General features: G+C 40.1%; 1 protein-coding gene and 1 pseudogene across 9 annotated transcripts; both read left to right on the forward strand.

Moving 5' to 3' along the window:
• Window positions 1-44: 44 nt before the first annotated feature.
• HNRNPK (heterogeneous nuclear ribonucleoprotein K) lies at window positions 45-12231 on the forward strand. Of its 9 annotated transcripts, none has more exons than XM_055310069.1 (17): window positions 45-171; window positions 2170-2246; window positions 2357-2441; window positions 2829-2926; window positions 3556-3612; window positions 5057-5100; window positions 5980-6052; window positions 6573-6644; window positions 7144-7257; window positions 7582-7710; window positions 8258-8565; window positions 8698-8752; window positions 9054-9137; window positions 9400-9415; window positions 9493-9575; window positions 9982-10151; window positions 10867-12231. In XM_055310069.1, exons 3-17 carry the CDS (start codon window positions 2384-2386, stop codon window positions 10898-10900), a joined length of 1395 nt encoding a protein of 464 aa, XP_055166044.1. In that variant the 5' UTR covers window positions 45-171; window positions 2170-2246; window positions 2357-2383; the 3' UTR covers window positions 10901-12231. The 9 variants fall into 9 exon arrangements, with proteins under 9 accessions (XP_055166044.1, XP_055166050.1, XP_055166051.1 ...); XM_055310075.1 differs by having other exon boundaries at window positions 10927-12231; XM_055310070.1 differs by lacking the exon at window positions 45-171 and adding an exon at window positions 438-536.
• A 5160-nt stretch (window positions 12232-17391) lies between these two features.
• Window positions 17392-19214, forward strand: LOC129500002 (phosphoserine aminotransferase-like; annotated as a pseudogene).
• Window positions 19215-25965: the final 6751 nt, after the last annotated feature.

Below are 25965 nucleotides of genomic sequence, written 5' to 3' on the forward strand. Positions count from 1 at the left end.
CAGTTCTCGCGAGAGGCTTTCCTCCTCCCTCCCCTCTGCCACTAGTGAGTGCGCGAACGAGAAAGGAGGAGGGCGCTCCAGGCGAAAGCACTGCGGACGCCATTATCCTCTGTTTCTCAGCTGCTGCAACCTCGACGTCTCGGCTACGTCCCGCTTCTTTGCGGCCTATAGGTAATTGGGGCTTTTGGCGCTAGGGTGTTATAGATTCAGGCATGGGTTTGGCTTCCCTAAAGGCTGCGTTGACTTCTTTCAAGCCCGGCTTTCCTCGGGCCCGTAGCGGCCTCACAACCTAAAGGGAGGCGCCGGCGCGAGGCGTGGCGTCGCCTCCTTCGGCGCTTTGATTGACACGGCCTTGGGCCAATCACTTTGCCCTCGCGCCACCGCTAAACCCCGGGCAACCAATTGGGCTCGGCGGCGGGGTAGGGAGCGCGGGGAGGCGGGGGCAGGCGGCGGGGGCCTGCGCTCGCTTTCTGTCTAGCTGTGACCGGCTGAGGCGGCGAGGTGGCGCGGCGGCACAGGGACGGCGGCCTCGCGCGGTGAGGAGCGGGGCTGGATGAACGGCGCGCGGGGACGAGGGTCAGAGACCAAGTTTGCCGCTTGCGGGAGGCGTTTGGGGGCTGCTTGATGGTTGGCGGGTTCTCTGAGAGGGAACGTTGCCCGGTTTCCCCTCCCCCCACCTCCGCCATTTCCCTGAGCGTATGTCCGCAGTCCGAGCTGTAGTGCTAAGAGGCTTCGAGGATTTGTGAGGCATGTGTCTGTAGGATGATCGGTAGTTTTGTAGTTTTCAGAACTAGACATCTTGTGTAGGAAGGCGAAGTGGCCGGCGGGCGGGACCCGAGGGCGGTGGAGGACGCCGCCGCTCTCTTTGTGTGGGTCCCAGCGCACTAGGCCCTCCCGGCCCGGGCTTGGAGCTGGAGTGGGGGAGATGGAATGGTGGAGGCTGCCTCCGTTGCTTTGTCTCTCCCGCTGTGGGGGGAGGGTGCGGGGGATGAGATCTCGGGACCGCGTGGTGGGTGGGGGAGGGGGTCCGCGCTCGGCTCCGCCTAGTAGCACGTAGTCGCCATTACGCGGGCCGCCATTTCCTGTCGGGTCCGGGTGAAGAGCTTCGCGGCGCTTCTGCTCTCGCCTTCGGCTCTTTGAACTCCTGTTCCTGGGCTGTGGCGGATCTCCGGTACTGCGCGGCGGCGGGGCGGGAGCACGTTCGCGTTCGGCTGGTCGCGCCCGTATTTAGCGTTTTTTTTTTTTTTTTTGCGGTTTGAGGAGTGGTAACTAAAAGACTTGAACGGTGAACCGCGGCAACGTTTTCCTTACGAATGGAGTCCGCTGTCTTTGAAGTTCCTTAATGTAAATCTTCATCGTGCCTGAACATTTAGTTAAATGATGGCGGTGAGGGTAGCGTTTCAGTTAGTCGTTGGAAGAGAGGTTTATCGACAAACGGTATGGAAGATCGGGAGGCATAAATGTAGCTTGAGGCTGTCGTCTTCCTACCAGAGACTAGCCCTTGAGGGCTGGCGAAAGGTTGTCGGCGGTCCAATCGCTCGCGCTAGAGGGTCTGATTGTTAGGTTATAGACTTTTAACCTAACTTAAAATATTCTTAAGGTGACAATATTAGCATTTTAGGGCTTTATCGGCTGTTTGAATAATCGAGTAATACTAGCAGTTGGGGGGGTCTGATCCTGTATGAAGTTTTAAGATTTAATTCTCCGGTACATTGACCTGATTGTGGGATATACTAGCTTGAATTTGCCTTCATACTTGTAAGTTAAGAGATTTCAGAGACTGGCCTTTCAAGTCACCAATGGGAAGATACAAAGCCACGCGCAATTTAAAATTCCAGCATAGCTGATTTTGTATCTATAAACGTACACCTTTGGGGACAAAACTGAAGGCTTTGGGGCTTAGGTCGTCCAGACTTCGTCTTCTCTGTATTGTGTAAACAATCAGTTGCCGTGGTGAGACTGTCCAGTGGCTAAAAATTTGGTTTTCTTTTTACAAAGAATGAGATAGGGTCCTGTGGTTTTTGGTTTGTCTTAAGGCAATCATTTGAGAGTATAAGACCCAGTTTTAGGAAGAGCTGTTTTGTTTGTATTCAAATCGCTGTTAACTAGTATTCAGTAATAACCAAAAAGCAACCAAAAGGCAAAACTGATTTATGTTGGTTTTTATAGGCTACTGCAGCACTAGGGTGTCAGTTGGTCCCGCCCAGAACACTTCAGTTCTGCTCTGCGAGGATATATAATACCTGGTACGTTCTAGAAGCAGAGTCATTTCTTTGCCTTTTTTATTATTATTCAGTGAGACACAAAGCTTACTTTGCAATAAACCAAATGTACAAGTCTCTTTATTTTTCAACAGATTGGTGTGTCCATTTGATACACGAAAATGGAAACTGAACAGCCAGAGGAAACCTTCCCCAACACCGAAACCAATGGTGAATTTGGTGAGAGATTTTAATTTTAACAATTTCTGTATTTTCCATTCTGTTTCATTATTTAGAACTGTTTGGTCTGACATCCCACTCAGTTATCTCTTGATTCTTATTTATGAAGTAGACATGAGTGTCATTTGCATTAACGGCTGTAACCTTTACAGAGGATAAAAATACTATTTATTTGCATTTTACAACCATCAATCCTTTGAAGTATTTTGTCCCATTGTTTTGTGTTTAGAAAGTGTTATTGGGAGGGAATGTGCTTTGAGTTAGCAAAACTCCAACAGAATCGAGCTGCTTTCTCTGACCAATGGGTTGAAACTAAAATGTAATTGAAATAAAGGTGCTTTTTCTTATAGTAACTAGTGCTTTTTTGAAATCTGAACTAATTTGTAGGTAAACGCCCTGCAGAAGATATGGAAGAGGAACAAGCTTTTAAAAGATCTAGAAACACTGATGAGATGGTTGAACTACGCATTTTGCTTCAGAGCAAGGTATAAATTTTGTTCTCAAAAATTTGAGGTTGGTTCTATCTAAAGTAGAAATTAAAATAAGTTACAGTTTGGCTCTCTGGGAATCAGTGTAAACCTTACAGTTTGAAGAATATAAAGATTAGTGTGTCCTTTTCCAAACAGGTTTGTAGGCCACATTATTTCGATAATAGTTAAAAACACTTAATGTAGTGAGTCCGTACAGGTCAAAGTAGGGTGATGCTTAAGGCATTGATGGATTAAAGTTTATACCTTGATTGCATTGTAGGGAAAACATAGTTGGTAACAGTGTGAGGGTACCTAATACATTTAAGTTATTTTTTTATCAGAAGGAAACTAAAATTAATTAATGCTTAACTTTTATGCTCCATGTAATTTTTGGCGTGCTGAAAAATCCAAAGCTGTCTTGATTGTTTGGTCCCCAAAGTACATAGACTCTTGATTTTTTTTTTTTCTTTTTTTACATGATGGTTTTGATTTTGATCACCTCCAAATAGATTTTCAGTTCTGTCACCCAAAAAAGGGAGGTTAGAGGGTTTTTGTTTTTTTGCTGCAGTTTAAGAGCATAGAAAGGCATATTAACCTAAGGAAAGGGAAAAGTAAGCTTTTTTTGTCTTTTTTATCTTCTCCAGAATGCTGGGGCAGTGATTGGAAAAGGAGGCAAGAATATTAAGGCTCTCCGTACAGACGTAAGTATTAAAGAGTTTAAACTACTACACAAGCAGCTTCAGTTTATGTGTGTAGAAATTTAAAGATTTGCATCATAGAAATCATTTAATAGTCTAGTTACAAGCCATTTGTAATAATTGATTACATAGATGATTTCAAGGTTTGCCATTCCTGATTTAACGAAGCCCAGATGAGTTTGGGAAGGGGAGGGTCTGTATTAAATCTCTTCACTTTCTAATAACTTTCCACCAAATTACTCACTTCAAGATAACATTTTAATTAGAAATAATGACAGTGTAAAGACCCTTAATTGCACCATTTACCGTGTGTGAATCAATTATAGTATATCAAAACCATTGCAGGTGGCTGATTAAACTCAAACTTTTATTTCCTTTTTTTTAATCGTCCATCTGTTTAACAGCTTGCACATGGAGCACAGATATTAATGTTGAGGTTGCATGATTTAAATATGGGTAAAGAATAGACAACTTATTCTTATAATTGGGAAACCATTTGTCGATGCCAGTGATTTGAGTCTTCATATTATATAGTGGGTTGACTCTTGTGATTAGACACATTAAATGTTGGTATCACCAGAAGTGAGCATTTATCTAGGACTTGGCTACACCAAAATTCCTAAATTTTTTCTCCTAGTGTACACACTCTTTTAATGTTTCCTTGCTAAAGTTGAGGCAAATAATAACTTTGTGTTGAATACTTATTTGATAGTATTTCATTTCTCTCTTGGTCGCAGATCTTTGTATGTTCCTCTTGTAAACTGAACTTGAAATTTTGTTTAAATTTTGACTTGCCTGCTAGGATCTAGGAATGCGTTTTAAACCTCCAGGAAACCAAACTGGTCTTTTTAAGAGTTAGGGTTTTTGGTGGTGTGGGAATTTTTGTTTTGTCTTTTATAAACCTCTCTCCTCTTAATCCAGATGTTCTATATAATTATCTGGGTTATTAATTTCCCCATTTCCTCAAGAATTTCAGTAAACTGAGTCATGACAGGTTTTGTGTCTACCCTCATGAGCCAGCCTGCTACTGAAACATCGTTTGTTTAAAAAAAAAAAAAATAGTACCATCATTTAAGGTCCTTAAATGTTAAGCCACAGTCAGATATAGAGAAGTCCATTATTGTGTTAGTCTTCAGAACAACTTAAGCTTGTTTCATTAATTGAGAGTATGAGTATAGTTTGTATTAAATTAAAATTTATTGCTTTTCCCCCTTTTCCCTCTCCTTGTTTTTTTGGCCATATATCTCCGTTGCCCATGTACTGGATCGACTTACCCCTGCGTTGCCCACCATGACGTTGGCCCATCCGCCCCTGAACGCCCATGTGAAAACCCTGGTTGGCTATGCCCAAAAATGTGCTCGTTGCCAAACGGGTACCATACTTGACAACTTCTGATTGAATGCCCATGCCCAATGCCAACATCCACGAACGCCAATGACCAATGCAGTACAATGCCAGTGTTTCAGTCCCAGACAGCAGTGGCCCCGAGCGGTATGTCCCAACAGTTTATGCCTCACTGCCTGATTAGAAAGAGAGAAATGTATTTTATTACCTGCCTTTTATATAATTAAATAGTATCCCCTTTAGACGGTGTATTGTTTTTCAAGTTTCTGTCTTATTTTCCCCATTAAGTCTTTTTGTCACTGAACTTTTACCGTGAGTTGCCCACCCAAACGATCCACTAATTTTATTTCGATGGAAGGAGCACAGCTTCAAGTGTTGCATATTTGCTGCATTGTAAATCAAATTGTTACCAAAGTAGTCTCTCGCTCTGTCTTTGTGGCCCACCTTGCTTCCCAACATTGCCTGTTCATAATTTTTTCTGATGAAATGCTAACTCTGGTTCACTTTCCTTCACTTCTCATTTGTGTTGTCTTTGTTTTGTCTCGCATTTGTATTTGTTTTCTTGCAGAGCCCATTAGTGATCTAATTTCTAACTGGTATCCATAACCTTACTCCAAATATAATGTTCACCACTTGCATATTCCCCCACTTTTGCCTAAGAGAAGGTGTGCCAGTTTTACCAATGTTAACAGCGAGGGTATCCTTAATTAACTTAGTGGTGGCGGGGAACATAAATATTCGACTCTGCTTCAGTTCTGGTCAATTTATTGCCCACTTAATCTGAGCCCTTCCAAGAGCCCATTCTCTCTGTCTCTCTGCAAGTCTCCTAATATTGTTATCATGTCTGTATTGGGCATAAAACAAAATGCATGTGAAAAATCTATAAATAGGCTACTTTAAATGGGGAGATTAAATAATTGTATGTTACTTCTCTGTAAAAGTTTGTATGACTACTGGTGATGAACACAAAACTCATTTTTCTTTTTCACCTTTTTTGTACTATCTGGTATTTGTGATGTTTGACAGCATATTGAGTATCAGTGCTGATATTGAGACAATTGGAGAAATTCTGAAGAAAATCATCCCTACCTTGGAAGAGGTAGGTGCTATATTTTTTTTAATGTATTTGGCAATTGGGGGCTTTTTAAATGTTTTATTGGGGCTTAATGGGGGGAGGTGGAGAGTCAGTGTCTGTAACAGTTTGTAGCAGTAGTGTTTTATATAATGTGCAGGATTACTATTCTATAGCTTGTTTTAAAATGTGATCTGAAAAATTTTTTTAATGTAGTCTGGCCACTCCAGAGTATAAACTACTTGTGTCTTGCACATGAGTGTAGTATGTATTTAATGGACTGTAGTTACAGAGATGTTTTTTAAATTAAAATACTGATTGTGGACTGTCGGAAAGGACTGTGTTTGATCTAGTTACAGATTTTAATTCTATTACAGTATTTGCTGGATGTATAGAAAAATTACATGTTGATTCTTAAGATTAGATAAGCAATTTCTCATGTAATGGTATAGATACGAAATGTGTTGTAGTAGCTTTACCAATATATGCGACAATAGCCTGATCACACTAGACACTTAACCTATTACTCTTATTTTTCTACTTTCAGGGCCTGCAGTTGCCATCACCCACTGCAACCAGCCAGCTCCCGCTCGAATCTGATGCTGTGGAATGCTTAAATGTATGTCATAGTGCCATTGAACCCCACTGAAGTATGGAGCCTGGCCCATAGGATCAATTTTATTTTTAACATAGTGTACTTTCCCATCTCTAGAAAAAGGCTTAAAAACATGATAAATGAATGGTCTTACAACTCACTGTTGACCCTGCTCCATGCTGCAGTGGGAATTAACTACATTTGCAAAGTGCTTTGCAGTCATTTTTATTATGGTGTTATTTGAATGTTGATAATAATTTTGTGGTAACAGCGACATGCTAAATGGCTGCAGTGTGGGTATGGTGTTGCAGGACCTGAAAATAAAATAGTTTTTTAAGGTGGTGCAGAATGTCCTTTTTGGGCCTGGCTATTGAGGATAATAAGCACATAACTGGTAAAGTTATTGAAATATAAATTCAGGTTGCTCACTGCAACAGTATATTGTCATGCTTATAGCAGATAAGTGTGTATTTTTGAGTATTCCTTAATTTGGGACTAAAATTTTATAACTCTCCCTCTGCAGTACCAACACTATAAAGGAAGTGACTTTGACTGCGAGTTGAGACTGTTGATTCATCAGAGTCTGGCAGGAGGAATTATTGGGGTCAAAGGTGCTAAAATCAAAGAACTTCGAGAGGTAAAAGCAGTGTTTTCTTTTCCTGCCGTACTAGAAAATAGTACTTTGTATAGAGCTGGGTCAAAGACTTCTCGTCCCCCCTTTGGAGTTTCCTCAAAATTCCCCATCACTTCTGTTTTTATCTAATTTGCTTTTAAAATATAACAAAGGCCTGGACATGCTGGGGCAAGTTCTTCTGCCAATACCATGGCAAAGTCCTAGAGTTACTAACAGGGTTTTTATATGGGGGGGGGTCCCTGATTGTGAAGATAAATTTATCTGAACCCAGGAAATCTTTTTTTTCCTTCTGATTAACTAGTATTTCTTGTTTTTTTGTAAACTTAGAACACACAGACAACAATCAAGCTTTTCCAGGAATGCTGTCCTCATTCCACTGACAGAGTTGTTCTTATTGGAGGAAAACCTGATAGGGTGGTGGAGTGCATCAAGATCATCCTTGATCTTATATCAGAGGTATCTTCGGAATATTTTATTTACATTTAATTTCATGTAACTAATGTTTTATTCTAAGCTGTTTACACAATGTTGAGGCAAATAGTTATTTGTCCTTACTCATTTAAAAATTCCTTGAGAGAGGGTCTTTTGATCATTGGTGAGAATTTTTAATACCTTTGGTCCTTCAAATGAAGCTTCTATAGTTCTCTATAGTACTACATTGCACAGCTTCCAGACTGATATGCTTTAGTGTGAATTACAGGCTTAGATAACATGTTGGTCCCCTTAGCCTTTGAGATGGTTACTTTGTTCTTTACAGACCCCTTTTTGGAATGTGTGAATGATGGGGTTGTAGTCTCTTCTTGAGATGGAGTGAGAAAAGCAGGCAGCTAAAACACACCAAAAATACTGCTTTTTTAAAAATCCTTTCCTTCCTACTATTAACTTTTGCCTGCATTCCTTTCCCTGCCACCAATACCTCTCAGGAAAAATAAAGGATTTGACATGCGATATGAAACAAGGCTATTTTCCTTCGATCTGTAACATTGCTATATTTTTGTTTTAGTCTCCCATCAAAGGACGTGCACAGCCTTATGATCCCAATTTTTATGATGAAACCTACGATTATGGTGGCTTTACAATGATGTTTGATGACCGCCGTGGACGCCCTGTGGGATTTCCCATGCGGGGGAGAGGTGGTTTTGACAGAATGCCTCCTGGTCGGGGTGGGCGTCCTATGCCTCCATCCAGAAGAGATTATGATGATATGAGCCCTCGCCGAGGACCTCCTCCTCCTCCTCCTGGAAGAGGTGGCCGGGGTGGTAGTAGAGCTCGGAATCTTCCTCTTCCTCCTCCACCACCACCTAGAGGAGGGTAAGTTTCTTCCATCCACACATTCTTAATCTATAAGACATTTCACTTTATGGGTAGATACGGTAGATGTTTGTTTGGTATGTGTGGCATGTAAATAAGCTGAGATTACCAACAATTGCTATGTGTTTGCAGGGATCTCATGGCCTATGACAGAAGAGGAAGACCTGGAGACCGCTACGATGGCATGGTAAGTAAGAACTCTTTTTTTTTTTTTTTTTTTTTTAATCCTGTAGTTGACATCTTGTTGAAGATGATTAATTTTGGAAAGCTTGACTTACATATAGATTTCTTAAATGACTAGTTAAATCATTTCAGTTGTTTATTGGAACATTAAGACTTTATTGAGCCATTTTTGTTTCTGAGAATATGTGATTTGTTGCCAACAATACATGTTTAGTGATGTGAAATAGAAGTTGGGCATATGAAAGTGGTAGCTCTGTAGCTGAAACACAGTATAGATTATGTTAATAGTTCTGTCTCTGACACAGGTTGGTTTCAGTGCTGATGAAACTTGGGACTCTGCAATAGATACATGGAGCCCATCAGAATGGCAGATGGCTTATGAACCACAGGTTGAGTATCATGGGTGTTTGTATTCATATCAGTAATAATTTTAAATGCTTGCCTACTTGTCCATGTTTTAGTTCCCCTCATATAACGTTTTGTTTCTATGCTATGTACCTGAAGGGTTTCCTTCCCCAAGGATTGTCTTCTGAAACATACTAGGGAGAATATGGGAGGACTTTAGTTTCCTAAACTAAGATTTTGGGAATATTAACCTGAAGAATAGTTTTGAAGGCAAAGTAATTTTTTATTTTTTCTTTCCATTTTTAGGGTGGCTCCGGATATGGTAAGTCTTTTCCTTTATAAAATCAAAACATTATTTCATGCTTTCTAAATGAACTTCATGCTCATTATTTAAATCAGATTATTCCTATGCAGGGGGTCGTGGCTCATATGGTGATCTTGGTGGACCTATTATTACTACACAAGTAACTATTCCCAAAGATGTAAGTATTCGTTCAATTTTTATGTTCTTGTAATGTTACAAGGAACATTTAATAAATTATCTTTTTTACATTTCTTGGTTTTTTAATAAAAGGTTTTAATAAAGCTGTTGTATCCTGGGATTAAAATTGTTTATGGACTTCAGTGAGATGTCTTTCTCTGGTTTGAGTCTTGTACTGTTTTTAAAAGCAGAGGGTCTGAACCCCTTTTTTTGTTAAAGGAAATGCTGATGTGCACTGTAAATACGTTATAATTCAAAATTTGACTGGTGAGAGGTTTTTTTAAATAAGTAATCCTAGAATGAATTGCAATGTCAATACTCCTGATACTCATTGAAAATACCAGTAATACAGTTATTTTGTTATTTTTAAAGTATGTCATAAACACTTGTTTTTAAAATCTTTGCAGTTGGCTGGATCTATTATTGGCAAAGGTGGTCAGCGGATTAAGCAAATCCGTCATGAGTCAGGAGCTTCGATCAAAATTGATGAACCTCTAGAAGGGTCTGAAGATCGGATCATTACCATTACAGGAACACAGGACCAGATACAGAATGCACAGTATTTGCTGCAGAACAGGTCAGTTTGAGTTTAGCTTTATGTTAACGTACCCATACTAAAACTTTAAAAAGCTTTTCTTCTCAATTGGTTTTTCTTTTAGAAGCCATGGTGTCTCAACCTTTTGGGGACCTAACTTCTAAACATTCTAATAGCTTTGCTTTAATTTTCTTCTGCTTTCTTACTAAAAACGAAGACATTCAATACTAATCTTGCTGGAAGAAGCCTTAACCAAGCAAACTTCTCATTTCTCTGGTGAAAACTGCTGCCAAAACCACTTGTTATAAATTATACAGAGCCTGTAGAAAATATAGAAGATTCAGTGGATGTTGGTCTAGTTCTGTGTGGAAGACTAGTGATTTTGTTGTTTTTAGATAACTAAATCGACAACAAATCACAGTCTGCCATATGGCACAGGCCATGCCTCTACAGGACAAATGATTGGTGCTGTAAAATGCAGCATTTCACACCTTACTGGCATTTCTTCGTCTTTTCTACCAAATATTAACTTTTAATTTCATTTTCCTAATTCTGCTCTACTAATGTCTGATTTACTACTCATTTTTCTTGAAGTTTACATTGCTCTAATTTTATAATTGCTAATGTTTTTAATTCTTATTTCTAATTGTAATGGACATGTTTATCATTTTAATTTAGCATTGAAATTGTCTTAATGTTGATTAAGATGTTACGAACAAAAATTCTAATTCGTACTTTTTTTTCTTTTCTTTTATAGTGTGAAGCAGTATGCAGATGTTGAAGGATTCTAATGCAAGATATTTTTTCTTTTTTATAGTGTGAAGCAGTATTCTGGAAAGTTTTTCTAAGACTAGTGAAGAACTGAAGGAGTCCTGCATCTTTTTTTTTTTATCTGCTTCTGTTTAAAAAGCCAACATTCCTCTGCTTCATAGGTGTTCTGCATTTGAGGTGTAGTGAAATCTTTGCTGTTCACCAGATGTAATGTTTTAGTTCCTTACAAACAGGGTGGGGGGGGGAAGGGCGTGCAAAAACTAACATTGAAATTTTGAAACAGCAGCAGAGTGAGTGAATTTTAATTTTTGTTCATTGTTGGTGGTTTAAAAGAAAATTTCCCCCCATGTAATTATTGTGAACACTTTGCTTTGTGGTCACTGTAACATTTGGGGGGGGTGGGACAGGGAGGAAAAGTAACAATAGTCCATATGTCCCTGGCATCTATTCAGAGCAGTGTGCAGAATGTAATGCTCTTTTGTAAGAAACGTTTTATGATTTTTAAAAATAAATTTAGTGAACCTATTTTTGGTGGTCATTTTTTTTTAAGACAGTCATTTTTCAAATGGCTGGATTCCCCAACCCACCCCAAACTAAACACTAAGTTTGATTTTCAGCTCCTCTGTTGGATATAAATAAATGCATCTCTTCTTGGACATAGGCATAGTATCTTGGCAAATTCCATTCTGGTGATTTATTAATGATTTGAAAGTCCATTGTTTGGGAAGAAATTCCATCATACACATCTACGCTTATAATAAGCTGGGGATTTTTTTTGTTTGCAAATGCTTGCCCCTACTCTGCAACAGTTTTCTATGTTAGTAATTGTGAAGGAGAACCAAGGGTGGGGAGCAATACTACAAATTGAGTAATAGTATAAGTATATGCCACAAGTCTAATGGCAGTAAGTTTTATTAATCAGAATAATACTTGGTTATGGAAGTGACTGATGCTAAATAAATCCTTATTATTTTTTATTAGATAATTTCTCACTTATAGACAAACTGTCAGCCTGCTAGTGTCTTAGTTAAACTTTGTAAAATATATATATATTCTTGTTTTTCCATTGTATGCAAATTGAAGGAAAAAGATGTACCATTTCTCTGTTGTATGTTGGATTATGTAGGAAATGTTTGTGAAAAATTCAAAAAAACGATGAAAAAAGTTCCTGTGGATGTTTTGTGTAGTATTTTGGCATTTGTATTGATAGTTAAAAGTTCACTTCCAAATAAATAAAACTCCCATAATGCTAGATTTGATGTGTGCCCAATTTGAACAAGGGTTGATTGACTACCTGTAAAATTTGTTCAAACGTTCCTCTTGTAAGGAAATACAGTAATCTTAAATTGTATTTTTTCGTGTGAAGTGTGTTTCTAGAATTTATAAGTGAAATCTGGTAGGGGTGGTAAATATAAAATCCCAATCCTTAATTTCTTTGTTAAAGTTAGGAGTTTAGCATGATGAACACAGAGTCATTATCCAATTTTTTAATAAGTAATATTCTCACATTATCTGAGAAATTTTGGGTTTCTTAATTTTTAAGATAGCTCTAGTCTATTTTAATCTTTGAAAAGAATTACAGATAAATGCAACAACTGCACAGTATGGTTCCTGGCTCATAAGTTCCAATTGTATGGAAAATATGCAGATCTGCTTTTTTTAAGTTTAGGAGAAAAGACTTGCATATAATAGAAGATGAAGTAGGTAGTTTTCCTAGAATATATATAAGTAGCATGTGCATGCAAACCTCCTCTAAAGGCAGAATTTCAGTGAAAGTTTAGAGAGAGGAATTGAGTGTTTTCTTGATAAGTGAAATAAATGTGTCAACAGCACTTTAAACTGAATGCTACTAGTATAATTTCCCAAAAGGAGAATGACATTCTCCTTGCCCCATGAATGTTATTTAAGCACACACACACCCCCTTGGGTATTTTGTATGGGTGAGTTGGGGTGGTTTTAGAGTAGGATAGCCTACTCCTGTTGAAATGAGTCTCCTAGAGAAAAGTAATGTTTTAGTTGAACCATTATTCTAATTGGCAGAGAGCATCCCTGGAGAGAGCATTGGCTTTTCAAGTCATTGATCACTCAAAAGTTAGTCCTCTAAGTACATGGATTATTAACTGGAAGGGTTTTCATTTTTGCCTTCTCTAACAAATTCAGCCCTTGAGCATAAACTACCAAAAATTAAAGATTGGAGACTATCTGGTACTGAAAAGTAATTCAGTAAATTAAAATGGAACCAAAAGAAATGGAACGTTGAACCAATTTTATAAGAAACTAATACATATTCTGATCTATAGAAGCTTCAAAAATTTAAATGCAGTTTCTAAAATATTTTGAGCTTATAAAGTTACTACCAAAATGTCAACAGACCTGTTGGAAACCAGGTTGCACCAGTTTTTTAGGAATGATTTTAAAAACCAATTCACATTTTAAGTTTGCCTTTTAAATGAGACTAGGGACACCTGAGTTGGCTTAGCTTATTAAGCATTCTCCAACCCCAGGGTTTGGCTCAGGTTATGACCTCAGGGTCATGAGAAGAACACCATGTCAAGCTCCATACTCCACATAAGCTGCTTCAGATTCTCCTTCCATCCGTGCTCACTTGTGCTTGCTCTCAAATCTTTAAAAAATGAAACTTAAAGTAATTTCATCGAATAATCTAGTAGTTTACTCTTAAATCTGATCACTGATTCTTCTGGAATACATAGAGACTGAAGAAAATGAATACAGTAATTTTTCTCAAAAATCTTGTCTATTTCACAGTGTTAGTACTTAAAATGGAACTACTTTTCTAAAAACAAAGGTGATTTGCTTAAGATTGCTACTGGATAAAGAATCATTACATTTTCCCTTTTGGCCAATGAAGATGTTTATAAAGTTTGGAGGTTTTGTGTTTAATACCATCAATTTTTTGGAAAAGGATTGGATCGTGGCTAAATGTATATCATAAGTAGACTTTGTATCTCCCACTTACTACCAAGGTTTGCCCATTGCTAGCAGGCTTGAGGTGGAATGGACTTATTTCGTGGAGCCACCAAACTTTTAAGGAAAGCTTTATCAGTGTTTCTCAAACTATTTCTAGGACCACCTTTAAAATCAGGGGTGCTGGTTAAACATGAAAATATCCGGACCACATCTCAGTTTCACTGAATCACAATCTCTAGAAGGAGGTACCAGGAATCTGCATATTTAACAAACTCAAGTTCATTTTTTTTAAGATTTTATTTTCTTGAGAGCATGCATGAGCCAGGGTGGGGAGAGGAGCAAGGGTAGGACAAGCAGGCTCCACTGAGTGAGGAGCCCCACACAGGGCTTGATCTCCCAACCCCAAGGTCATGACCTGAGCTGAAATCAAGGGGTGTGTGCTCAACCAACCGATCTACCAAGGCTCCCAAACTTGAGTTAATAAAGACTAATATAAAATAATGGGAATGTGTAGTAAGATATACAATTATGTTACCCTATGTTTTCTTTAACTCAGGCATTCTTAGGTTCCCAGGTATACAGGTATAGTGATAGGCTCTAAAGATATAGTGGCTAGGAATAGTTCATGTGGGGAAACAATCCAGTAACAATAAAACCAGTGTTGTGAGAGGTGTTTAGAAAAGCAGAAACCAATTGTGTGTACATATATGTATACACATCCACAAGCCTGTTTGAAACATTGTAAACTAGGAGACTTACTGCCTGTTGACCCAAAATTCTCAGTCTGGTGCTCCTCAGAAAATTTTTTAAAAAGACCGCTTGTCTAGACAGCCATCATTTGCCCAAACCAAGCCTCAACACATATGGTCAGGGAAGAAATCTGACCTGAGGGGAAAAAGGAATAGTAGAAAATGAAGCATTTTACATTTGTCAATATTTAAAATGGGGAACTGATCTGAATCGATATTGGAAATCTAAGATGCAAATTTTTAAGACATAGAGAAAGAGGCAGAGACAGGAGGAGGGAGAAGCAGGCTCCATGCCAGGACCCTGACATGGGACTCGATCCCAGGACTCGATCCCGGGACTCCAGGATCACACCCTGGGCCAAAGGCAGGCGCCAAACTGCTGAGCCACCCAGGGATCCCCTAAGATGTAAATTTTTATAGGCTTGTGTTCTGTTGTCAGCTGAGCAGCAGGCACTAGCAACAGGGTTGTGGTTAACGGATACACCAGCCATCCTGTGACCTCAAACCTCAGCCTTCCTAGCGACTTCATATGTCCAGAACCTGTCCTCCCACTCAGTGCCTCTCCCCCTGCTTCCCTAAACTCAGACCTATAACCCCCACACTTGTGAGAGAAATAAATGGTGTGTCAGCAGACACAGCATTGCAGGGGGGTTGGTACATAAAAACAGCTGGCTTATCAGCAAAAGGGGGAGAAGTTATCTTGATAGTAAAGAGATTAGGAACAGCAGAGAAGAGAAGGTGCCAGTGAGGTCCCTCAAGAGACCTCCCTAGGGATCTTGAGGCTGGACAAGTACAGGATTAGTGAGAGCAGGGACTCCAGGTAGGTTAAACAGGAAGCTAAGCAGAGAAGGCTTAAGCCTCACTTCTATTTGGAACCCTGTGCAAAGTATCCCTATGACCCTTCTAGTAAAGCATGGCAGAAATTGTATCGTGTTTTGGTACAGAGACCTGAGGTTTTTACACATGGCACACACACATGCTTGCTCCACAGGATTTCCTTTGAATTCCATTTGGCATAAGAGCGACACCAATTGGGCAGCCCTGATAGCCCAGTGGTTTGGTGCTGCCTTCAGCCCGGGGTATGATCCTGGAGACCTGGCGATTGAGTCCCACGTCGGACTCCCTGCATGGAGCCTGTCCCTCTGCCTCTGTCTCTGCCTCTCTCTGTGTCTGTCATGAATAAATAAAATCTTAAACAAAAAAAGCGACACCAGTTGAGTAGGAGTACTAATGGGCTTGCCTTGGAGTCACCATGGGGAAGGGGAAGGTTACTGCATGCCAGAGGCTGTAAGCTAGATAGCCCTGCAGTGCAGTAACCTCCCTGGTCTTGGAAAGGTGGTAGTGAAAGAAAGACCATTTAGAAAAAAACAGCCCTTATAGGGGGTCTGACCTTTAACAATAATTATTTCCCTAATATTAGACCATTTAAAACTGGAAAAGACAAACTTACATTTAACTTGGCATATTTATCTGTTTTTTTTCACCATCTCTGAGAATGGGAGCATATGAGAAGGAGCATATGCATATTTGAGAGCTCTGGAAGTCCCCATAAAAGCAAGAAAGGTGAGATATATATATATAATCAAATCATAAGTTCTAAGTGGAGGTGGCCCCAGTTGGGTTGGGGCCTTCACTTGGTAGATCAGGTGACTCTTTATGTAGATCATTTATTCATACCTGTGTTTCAAATTGTCACCAATTCTGTGTACAGTTCGGATTCCAGAACTCTGGGATCCATCTGACACATCTCCAGTTGTGACAAAATCATGGCTTGATTCACTGCCTGCCTGTCCTGCTTCCCTGGCTTCCTTTCACCTGAGAGCATTCCTCTAGTGGATTACTTGAACAAGAATCCCTGGCTAGGGCTCTGCTTTTAGGGATAAGACCTAAGACAATTGAGCTGCAGCTAGAGCAGAAATCTACATCATCCAGACATCCCTGACTTAGATTTTGATGCAGTAAGTAATGAGACGTAAAGTTATCTCCTGAGGAAGGGGTGAGAATTTTTCATTTTATGGAGAATAACTGCATTCTGTCAGGCAGTATTTTTTTAAAGTATATGTATATGAACAAAATAGTAATAGAGATGAATTATAATGGACCTTTTGTTAATGCAGCTTTCACTTTGCCCTTTGTAATAGCACTTGGCTTTGCTTTGGAGTTTTCTCTCACAGCTGTATGTAGACTTGACAAGATAGAAATCCCGCTCCTTGAAAAGTCCTTATCACACCAAGAGAGTAGGCATCTGCCCTTGGCTTGCCCAACCTGGGAATTTGTCCTGGGAATTTGAATCCTGAGCAGAATGATTGTAGGCAAGTTACAATGATGATGGTAAAGTTTTATCAGCAGCACTAGTAGAAGAAACCTTTGGGCAGTTTCTAGAACTTCCCAATTTCTAAGTCTGGTTCCCAGCCTTCCCTTCTTCTATCCAGAGAGCTTTCTCCTTTTCAAAAAGTTGTTCTTGATTAAATTAATAAGCCAGTCAGTTGCTGTCACATGCAACCCTTCCATCAAAGAAGCTTATCTTGTACAGGCAGCATTGCTAATTTCAGGGAGGACAACAAAAAGTATAGGTGGCAACTACGTGCTCCACCTCAGCTGCAATTGCTGCCAACCAATGTCACTTGGACCTTCACCGTTATGCCATCTGGGGCATAAATCAGTCATTTTCTGGGGGACTGCCAGGCCCTATCTGAAGGCTGCCCCTGATTATCCTAGGCAACCAGCAACATGCTTCAAGTTTCTGGCTTTTGCCTCCACTTTCAGACTTGAATAAAATGCCACACCTCACAGAGGAGAGAACTGACTTCTGGAGCAGCTACCAAAGGGGCTGGATGATGCAATTTGGAATGAATGAGGAGTCAGTTCTGGAGGGGAAAACTGACCGAACGGAGTTAGAGCAAGGAGAGAGTCATGCTCAGAGTGATCAGTTCCCTCCAGCCCACAAGCCCTGCCCACCTCGGACGCCCGGTGGACTGTCCCAGGCAGGCGGTCAGTTCTGCTCTGGCTGCCAACCTGTCTAAAAACATTCCATGGGCAGCCCGGGTGGCTCAAGTGTTTAGCGCCACCTTCAGCCAAGGGCGTGATCCTGGAGACCTAGGATCGAGTCCCACATCGGGCTCCCTGCATGGAGCCTGCTTCTCCCTCTGCTTGTGTCTCTGCCTCTCTCTTTCTTTCTGTGTCTCTCATGAATAAATACATAAAATATTAAAAGAAATAAAAAAAATGAGGGATCCCTGGGTGGCTCAGCGGTTTAGCGCCTGCCTTCGGCCCAGGGCATGATCCTGGAGTCCCGGGATCGAGTCCCACGTCGGGCTCCCTGCATGGATCCTGCTTCTCCTTCTGCCTGTGTCTCCACTTCTCTCTCTCTCTCTATATATATATATATATATATCTCATGAATAAATAAATAAAATCTTAAAAAAAAGAAAAAATAAAACATTCCATGTTTTTAGAGATAGAATAAGAAGTATTTGACTACAATACAAGTTGGCACTAGTATTCTAGAAATGAGCCACAGGCTGCCAGCTTTTTTTTTTTAATTATTTATTTATTCATGAGAGACATTGAGAGAGAGAGAGAGAGAGAGAGAGAGAGAGGCAGAGGCAGAAGCAGGCTCCATGCAGGGAGCCTGACGTGGGACTCGATCCTCAGACTCCAGGATCATGACCAGGCCAAAGGCAGGCACTAAACTGCTGTGCCATCCCAGGATCCCCAAACTGCCAGCTTTTACTAAAATTATTAACACAGAGAATCTTGTGCAGAAATTGTCAGCTGTTCCAGGCAACCACAAAGTGATTTTTGTGCAGAGAGGTATGTCAAGGCCAATTCCCTGCTGGTCCTCTTAAACCTGATTGGCCTGAAAGCAAGAAGGTATGCTACATATAAGATGACAGGAGCTTAGTTAGCTGAGGCAGCAGAAGCCTAGAACTTTGGGAAGTGAATATTGTCTACCCTAAACTTGGGAGTTATGCAAGAATTCCAATCCAAGCCCTTGGAATCTCAGCCCAGATACCTCCTCTATGCATTCTGCACTGACAAGACCATGCATAAAGTGGAGTTTGCCTTTATCTCTGACGTCAAGAGACCAGTGGTGGTTTGCTGCCTGCCCTCAAGCTTCCTATCCAAGCCAATGGATGTTTCCTAGTTTGGTGTGATTTTTGCTGGTGCTCAGAAGAATGCTGGCTCTGCAGGGACCACATTGGTGATCACTGGGGATGACCTCCTGGGGTTTGCCTTCAGAGTATTCCTTGGTCCTGGAATACAAAGTACAGGCCCCAAACCACTCCTCATATGACACACCTCTGAGTTTCAGCATCTGTGACATGGGCTTGGTCCTGAAGTAGATTAAGAACAGCCATTGGAGAAGCACAAATGATTTATGATGGTATTGATAATTCTTAAGGATTCCACGTATATCCAGTGGATCCCAGAACAGAAGCAAGTTAAATATTTCATTCTGCATTGGCAATGCCAAAGGGGACGATGCTTTAGAAAAAAAGGTTGCTTGTTAAACTCTTGAACTCAATATGATCTCCTTGAAAGTGAGTGGGTCTGTGGGAGTCATTTGGCCTCTCTGTATAATGCTGACAGGATAGAAGATGTTTAGAATCTGGCAGCATTCGTGAAACATTCTTTGGAGATGCATGAGCTATGAACACAACCAATATATACTCTGCCCTTGAATAATGTACAAAATTTAAAGTAACTTGGGAATGGCTACAAAAACAATAAACATGGTATTTTTCTTGAACATTTTATTATACATTATCTTTTTTTGAAGAACAGCAAAACATTCATATCTCTGCAAAGCTGGTGGAACTTAACAGGCACTTTAATTCTTTTTTTTTTTTTTTAAGATTTTTAATATTTTAAGAGAGAGCAGGCAGGGAGAGGCAGAGAAAGAATCTTAATTAGGCTCCATGCCCAGCAGGGAGCCTATGCAGGGCTTGATCTCATGACCCTGAAATCATGACCTGAGCTCAAATGAAGAGTTGGACAGTTAACCAACTGAGCCACCAACATGTCCCTAGATTTTAAAAATTATTTTATTATTTTTAAAGATTTTATTTATTCATGAGAGACACAGAGAGAGAGGCAGAGACATAGGCAGAGGGAAAAGCAGGCTCCTTGGGATCCGATGCAGGACTTGATCCTGGGATTCTGGGATCACAACCTGAGCCACCCAGGCATCCCAAGATTTTTTATTTTTAAAGTAATCTCTACACCCAACATGGGGCTCAAATTTACAACCTCAAGATCAAGAGTCACATGTTCTTCCAGTTGAGCCAAGCAGGCACTCCAATAGACACCGTAATTCTGACTTGAACTGGAAACATTTTTTAAAATCTTCCTTTTTTTTTTAAGATTTTATTTATTTATTCAGAGAGACACAGAGAGAGAATGAGAGGCAGAGACACAGGCAGAGGGAGAAGCAGGCTCCATGCAGAGAGCCCGATGTGGGTGGGACTCAATCCATGGTCTCCAGGATCAAGCCCTGGGCTGCAGGCGGCGCTAAACCGCTGCGCCACCGGGGCTGCCCTTCCTTTTGCTTTTCTAACAAATTCTACCTTACATTGTCTTTCCTTTTTTTTTGAATGCATCTTTGTTGCTACCTTTTCTAGCTAAATCTCAGTATTCAAACTTGTCTGTGGACTTAATTATGCAAATGAAGTTAATTGCTTTTAGAGATACACAAACACACAGCATGGAGGGTGCATAAGGTCCTCTGGGTGCTGAATCTTGATCCTTTCCAAAATGACAGCAGTGGAATCTTCTGGGTTCTGCACCTGTTAATTCAGGTCCACACTGCCCATGTGGTGAGTGTTTAGGGGTTCCAGGCTAAAGGACAAACTTGGGATCTTTCTTTATCCTGTCATTTTCATAGAGATAAAAGTGACATACTGTATGTTTATATAGCAAGATCTGTTTTGGTGTTTTTTGTTTGTTTGTTTGTTTTTAGATTTTTAAAATTTTATTTATTCATGCCTCTCATGAATAAATAAATAAAATATTTAAAAATATATACCAAATAGTTTATATCTTTATGCATTTATATTTCTAGTAATACAGTTGTCAGAATTCTTGACTCTGTGTGTTATAACATTATATTAGCAAGAGTTACGGACCCCACTCCACCCTCCCCTCCACCTTTTAAGCTACTTCACAAAAAGATTTAGTTCTCCGATTCACTTTTGCTTTCCTTTCTCTTCAGGTAGAAAAAGAGAAGGCCCTATGGTTGGTTATTTTTTAGTTAAGCTATTGAACTGGGATCCCTGGGTGGCTCAGTGGTTTAGCGCCTTCCTTTGGCCCAGGGCTTGATCCTGGAGACCCAGGACCGAGTCCCACATTGGGCTCCCTGCATGGAGCCTGCTTCTCCCTCTTCCTATGTCTCTGCCTCTCTCTATCTCTCATGAATAAGTAAATAAATCTTTAAAAAAAAAAAAAAGCTATCAAACTAAAATTCCTTGCCAAACTTCCTTATCCTCTGTTATTTAATGATTGTCTTTATAGTGTTTGACCAGAATGATATTATGAATTCTGGAAGATCTTTGCTGAAGATTCTTTTCCTCTATTGTTTACACACTGTCAGTGTTTCATGTTAAATATGTGAAGAACATTAAAACCCTAAAATATCTAAAAAGAGGGAGAGACACAGAGACAGAGCAAGGAGAATTTCCTCTCAAACTGCTCTGAGGAAGTTTCTTCTAGAGTCTGTCCAGTGTAATGTGGGCTATGACAACACTCCTACACCGTGACTAGCTGTGTCTGTTCCACGCTCACCACAAAGCTGCTGCTAGCACACTATCATGTCCCCTTGTATTATTTTCCATCTGAACCTTCTTTCTTCCTTTCCTTCACTGTCCAAGTCCTCAGATGGCACCTCTCAAAGAAAACATCAGCACTTAATCCCTGCCTCAGATAAATCTCTGCCCTTCTTCGAGATAGTCCTTTGTATCTCGTTGCTTTTTGTACTTTTTTTTAAGGTTTTAGTTTTTTAATTGTTTCTATAATGATATTTTTTAAAATTTTTTATTTTCTTTTAAATTTAAATTCAATTTGCTAACATATAGTATAACACTCAGTGCTCATCCCATCAAGTGCCCTCCTTAGTGCCCATCACCCAGTTACCCCATCTTCCCATCCTCCACCCTAAGGTTTTATTTTTAAGTAATCTCTATACCTAATGTGGGGCTCAAACTCATAAGCCCGAGATCAAGTGAGTCATGTGCTCTACTGACTGAGCCAGCCAGGTGCCCCTGTACTTGTTTTAAAAGCAGGTCTCTACATTTATTATTGTTGTGACACCTCCCTCACTTTTTGCACTATAGTCTAGCTGAATGATCTATTGCGAACTGGCACCAATTCTCCAAATCAAAGTGTGCAAGGGAAACACATTTTTGTGTGATCCTCCTTAATAGAGGATATGTCAGGCAATCTACTTATGTTTCTCGGAAATAAAATAACTCAAAGACCTGCTGCCCCTCTTCTACATATTTGAATTTCAGTTCTAGAAATTTCTTCAGTTTGTTGGTGCAACAATTCTTTGCCTGATCATTTCTAGGATCCATTCCACTATCAGCTCAGGTTCAGCTTCTAGCAACCTGGAACTAAAGAAGGTGATTACTGGATCAATATTTTGCATTAAATCCAGAAGTGGACAGTTCAAGATTGTTCAAAGAGATCTCATTTGTAAAGCAGTGCATACACCAAGTTTGGATTGTGGTGAAGAGAATCTTTCAGGAACTGATCATTTTCAACATCATTTAAATCACCTCTTCGAGGGACACCTGGATGGCTCAGCGATTGAGCATCTGCCTTTGGCTCAGGGCCTGATCCCAGGATCCAGGATCGAGTCGCACATCAGGCTCCCTGTGAGGAGCCTGCTTCTCCCTCTGCCTTTTCTCTCTGCATCTCTCATGAATAAATAAATAAAACCTTAAAAAAAAATCACCTCTTTGATGACCTTTTAGTCTTGTGCATAACTTGTAAGGGAACATCAGTGAAACTCAAAAAATCTCTCAAGGGCTGTGTAGTTTGTTGCACAACTCTGGTGTGTGTGTCTGTTTTAACGTTTTATTTATTTGAGGGATGCTTGGATGGCTCAGTCAGTTAGGCATCTGCCTTTGGCTCAGGTCATGATCCCAGGGTCCTGGGATGGAGCCTTGTGTCCAGCTTCCTGCTCCAGAGAGAGCATGCTTCTCCCTCTCTCTGCTGCTCCTCCTGTTTATGCTCTTTGAGAGAAAGAGAGAGAACACAAGCAGGGGGAGGGGCAGAGGGAAAGGGAGAAGCAGACTCTCTGGTGAGCAGGGAGGCGGGAGACACAGGGCTGGATACCAGGACCCTGAGATGACAACCTGAGCCGAAGGCAGATGCTGAACCAATTGAGCCACCCATGCACTCCTCTGTTGTGTTTTTTAGATAGCAAGGAAAACAATAGATTACTTGTTTATTATTAAAGGATAAAATCCAGGAACAACCAGATAGACATATAGGGCAAGTTATATGAAAAGGGGCAAAAAGTTTCCATGCTCTTCTGAGCATGTCATTCGCCTCAAACCTCTAAGTGTTCATCAAACTGGAAGTTTTGCACTGTTTTTTTTTTTTTTTTATGATGTTTGGTTCTTCCTCCTGAGTAGGAAATACTAATTTCTCTAGTTAAAGGCAAACTATGGTTCAAAAATTCTAATTGAATTTGAACTGAAATAATCATGTTAATGATTTATGTTGGTTATATATTTATTCCATTATAACTAAATATTTCAAAGCATAAACTATTTAAGAGTCAGAGTTTTCACCAGAAAGAGTCCATTCTATCCCTAACCCAAAGCCTGTAGATGGAACATTTTACACACAGTAAGAGAGTAGGAAGAGAAAAAGCTTTGAATGCTGCTAAGAAAACCAGGATAATATAATGCCCCAGGAGCCTAGAGTAAATTTCAAGGAAGTGGTCCATTTAAATGCTATAAATGGATAAAGCAAGGAGGAAAGGAACAGAGGAAAATTACTGCACTAGTGAACTGTATCTCTTTTCTCCTAAGCTTTCTTGGATCTTTTGTCTGTTGATCACTTCAGGAGAGTCAGGGGAAATGAAAATAATTGAGATGTCCTGTCCTCAAAAAATCCATTTTACTTCTCTGCTTCCCTTCCACATATCTGAAAAATTAGTCTCCTAGCAATGTCTACTGTCCATCCATTACACATGACAACTTTTGCAACTTTTCCTCAAGAATACCTCTTACCCCACCATTTCTTTAAGTTTCTGCCATAGTCTATCATGAGAGAAAATAACAGATGGAGCAGTAATTGTTGCCAATGCATGACATTTAATTTAGCTATTCAGAATGATGGCTTTCTTGATGACTGGAATAATCTAGCTTGGAAATTGTGTAGGAGGGGGAAAGGTGATAGGGACACATCATTTATCATGCCTTCTCCCTTCGTTAACCCTGAAAATGCAAGTTCAGGGACTATTTAGAGGTCATCTTGGTCTTCTCTTCAAAAGCCTATGCCTGCAGAGTAGAGCTTCTGGCAAAGATTTTCAAAAGAAAAAAACTCAGCAGGCATGTTCCTTGGGCTCTTTGCCCCTTTTATTTTCATTCTTCTTTTTGTGGACACAATGCCCATAAGGATAGAGCACATCCTCCAACCATAAAGACAAAAGTCATATTCTAGGTATCCCTGGTGACAAAGCCAAGGAGCCTAGTTCCTTGCTGACATTCTCAAACAGCCATATCAGTTCTGGATTTATTATATGAGACAAACAATCCCCTTTGAAATTAGTCACTATAGTTTATTGTTGCTTGAAATATACTACTAACCAGACATTTGCATTCCTCACTAGATCATAAGAGACCATATCTGTATTTGCTACCTGTGTAAGATAGAACTTCATAGCAAGTTACAGAAAACCCAACTCAAAATTGCTTTAAATTGTAAGGAAGTTTATTAGCTCACATAACGAGATCCAAAAATGGGACAGACTCAAGAGTTGACATAATCTATTCCAGCTCCATTTCTTTGCTATTCTTTTGGCCTTATCCATGTGTTGACCTCATACACAGGTTGCCATCAAAAGGATGGTAGCAATTTCACACCTCATATCCAAGCTCAATCATGTCCACAGGGAGTATGAATCACTTCTGGAGGTTCTCCTGGAAGTGCTTTTCTGGAAGCATCCTACAAGCCTATCTTGCAATTCACTGAGGTGAAGTGGGGGAACATATTTGATCCTAACCCAACCCTTGCAAGATAGTGATCTTGGATCAGTCCAGACCATTCCTGGAGCTCAGAATGCTGAGCTACATCAGCTATGGGTAAAAGGGATCCCTGAATGACATCAGGATTCTATCGGGAAGGAAGAAGGAGAGAGCGAACACCTAGTACATAATTCCCTTTTTGTATTCCTAACATCTTGTACACATATTAAAGAAATAAAGCCATCTACCACACACAATTTATGCTTTATCTCAGTAATAAGTGGAGAGAAGGAAGCATATTTTATTATTTACACTACTCTTAGTGTCTAACTCAAAATCCTGAACATATTAGGAATCTAAGTTGTTGGTTTTTGTTTTCTGTCAAGAAGCCTCAGAGAAAATGGCCTCTATTATATACCCTCCTGAATTCTTTTGTAGATTGCCAGATTTTCTTGCTAATCAACCTTTTTAAAGATTTTATTTGAGAGAAAAGAGAGGGCATGAGCAGGGTGGAGTGGGTGCAGAAGGGTAGAGGGAGAGGAAGAGGGACAAGCAGACTTCCGAGTGAGTAGGGAACCCCATCAGGGTGTGTGTGTGTGTGGTGGTGGTGGGGGTGCGGTGAAAAGGTTGAGGCTCTATCCCAAGGCCTCAAGATCATGACTTGAGCCAAAGTCAGACTCTTCACTGACTGAGCCACCCAGGCCCTCTCTTGCTAATCAATTTAACTCCCAAGACTTAGGGCTCCTGGGGTAGACAGGAGAAATCCCAAGTCAACAGATTTACATTCATTCAACAAGTGTATTAATGTACTAGTGACTTCTAGAAAAACAAATCACAGTGAAGTCCTTAAAGTTTCTTTTCTTAGCAAAATGAAACTGGAGATAGGAAGGTATTCTTCTCTGGGGACACAGTTGTCAAACGTAAAAATTCTGAATCTTCCCCAAATTCTCCAATTCCAAGATTCTTTACTGTCAATAACTGGAGATGACTACTGTTATTTTTAATAGTTGATTTTCAAAAGGGTAGGGAACATTTCATATTACTCATAGAGATTTAAGCTTCTGAAGGAGAGCAAAAATACATTGCCTCTACACTAAAATTTCACCACTAGGCAAATTTGGATCATCACTAATGGATAGGGTGCCTCTCTACTCATTCTTTTACAAAGCTTTTTTTTTTTTTTTTTTTTTTTAAGTTTGGGTCTGAAAG

Source organism: Nyctereutes procyonoides, unplaced genomic scaffold (genome assembly GCF_905146905.1).
Source record: "Nyctereutes procyonoides isolate TBG_1078 unplaced genomic scaffold, NYPRO_anot_genome, whole genome shotgun sequence".
Classification (NCBI taxonomy): Eukaryota; Metazoa; Chordata; class Mammalia; order Carnivora; family Canidae; genus Nyctereutes; species Nyctereutes procyonoides.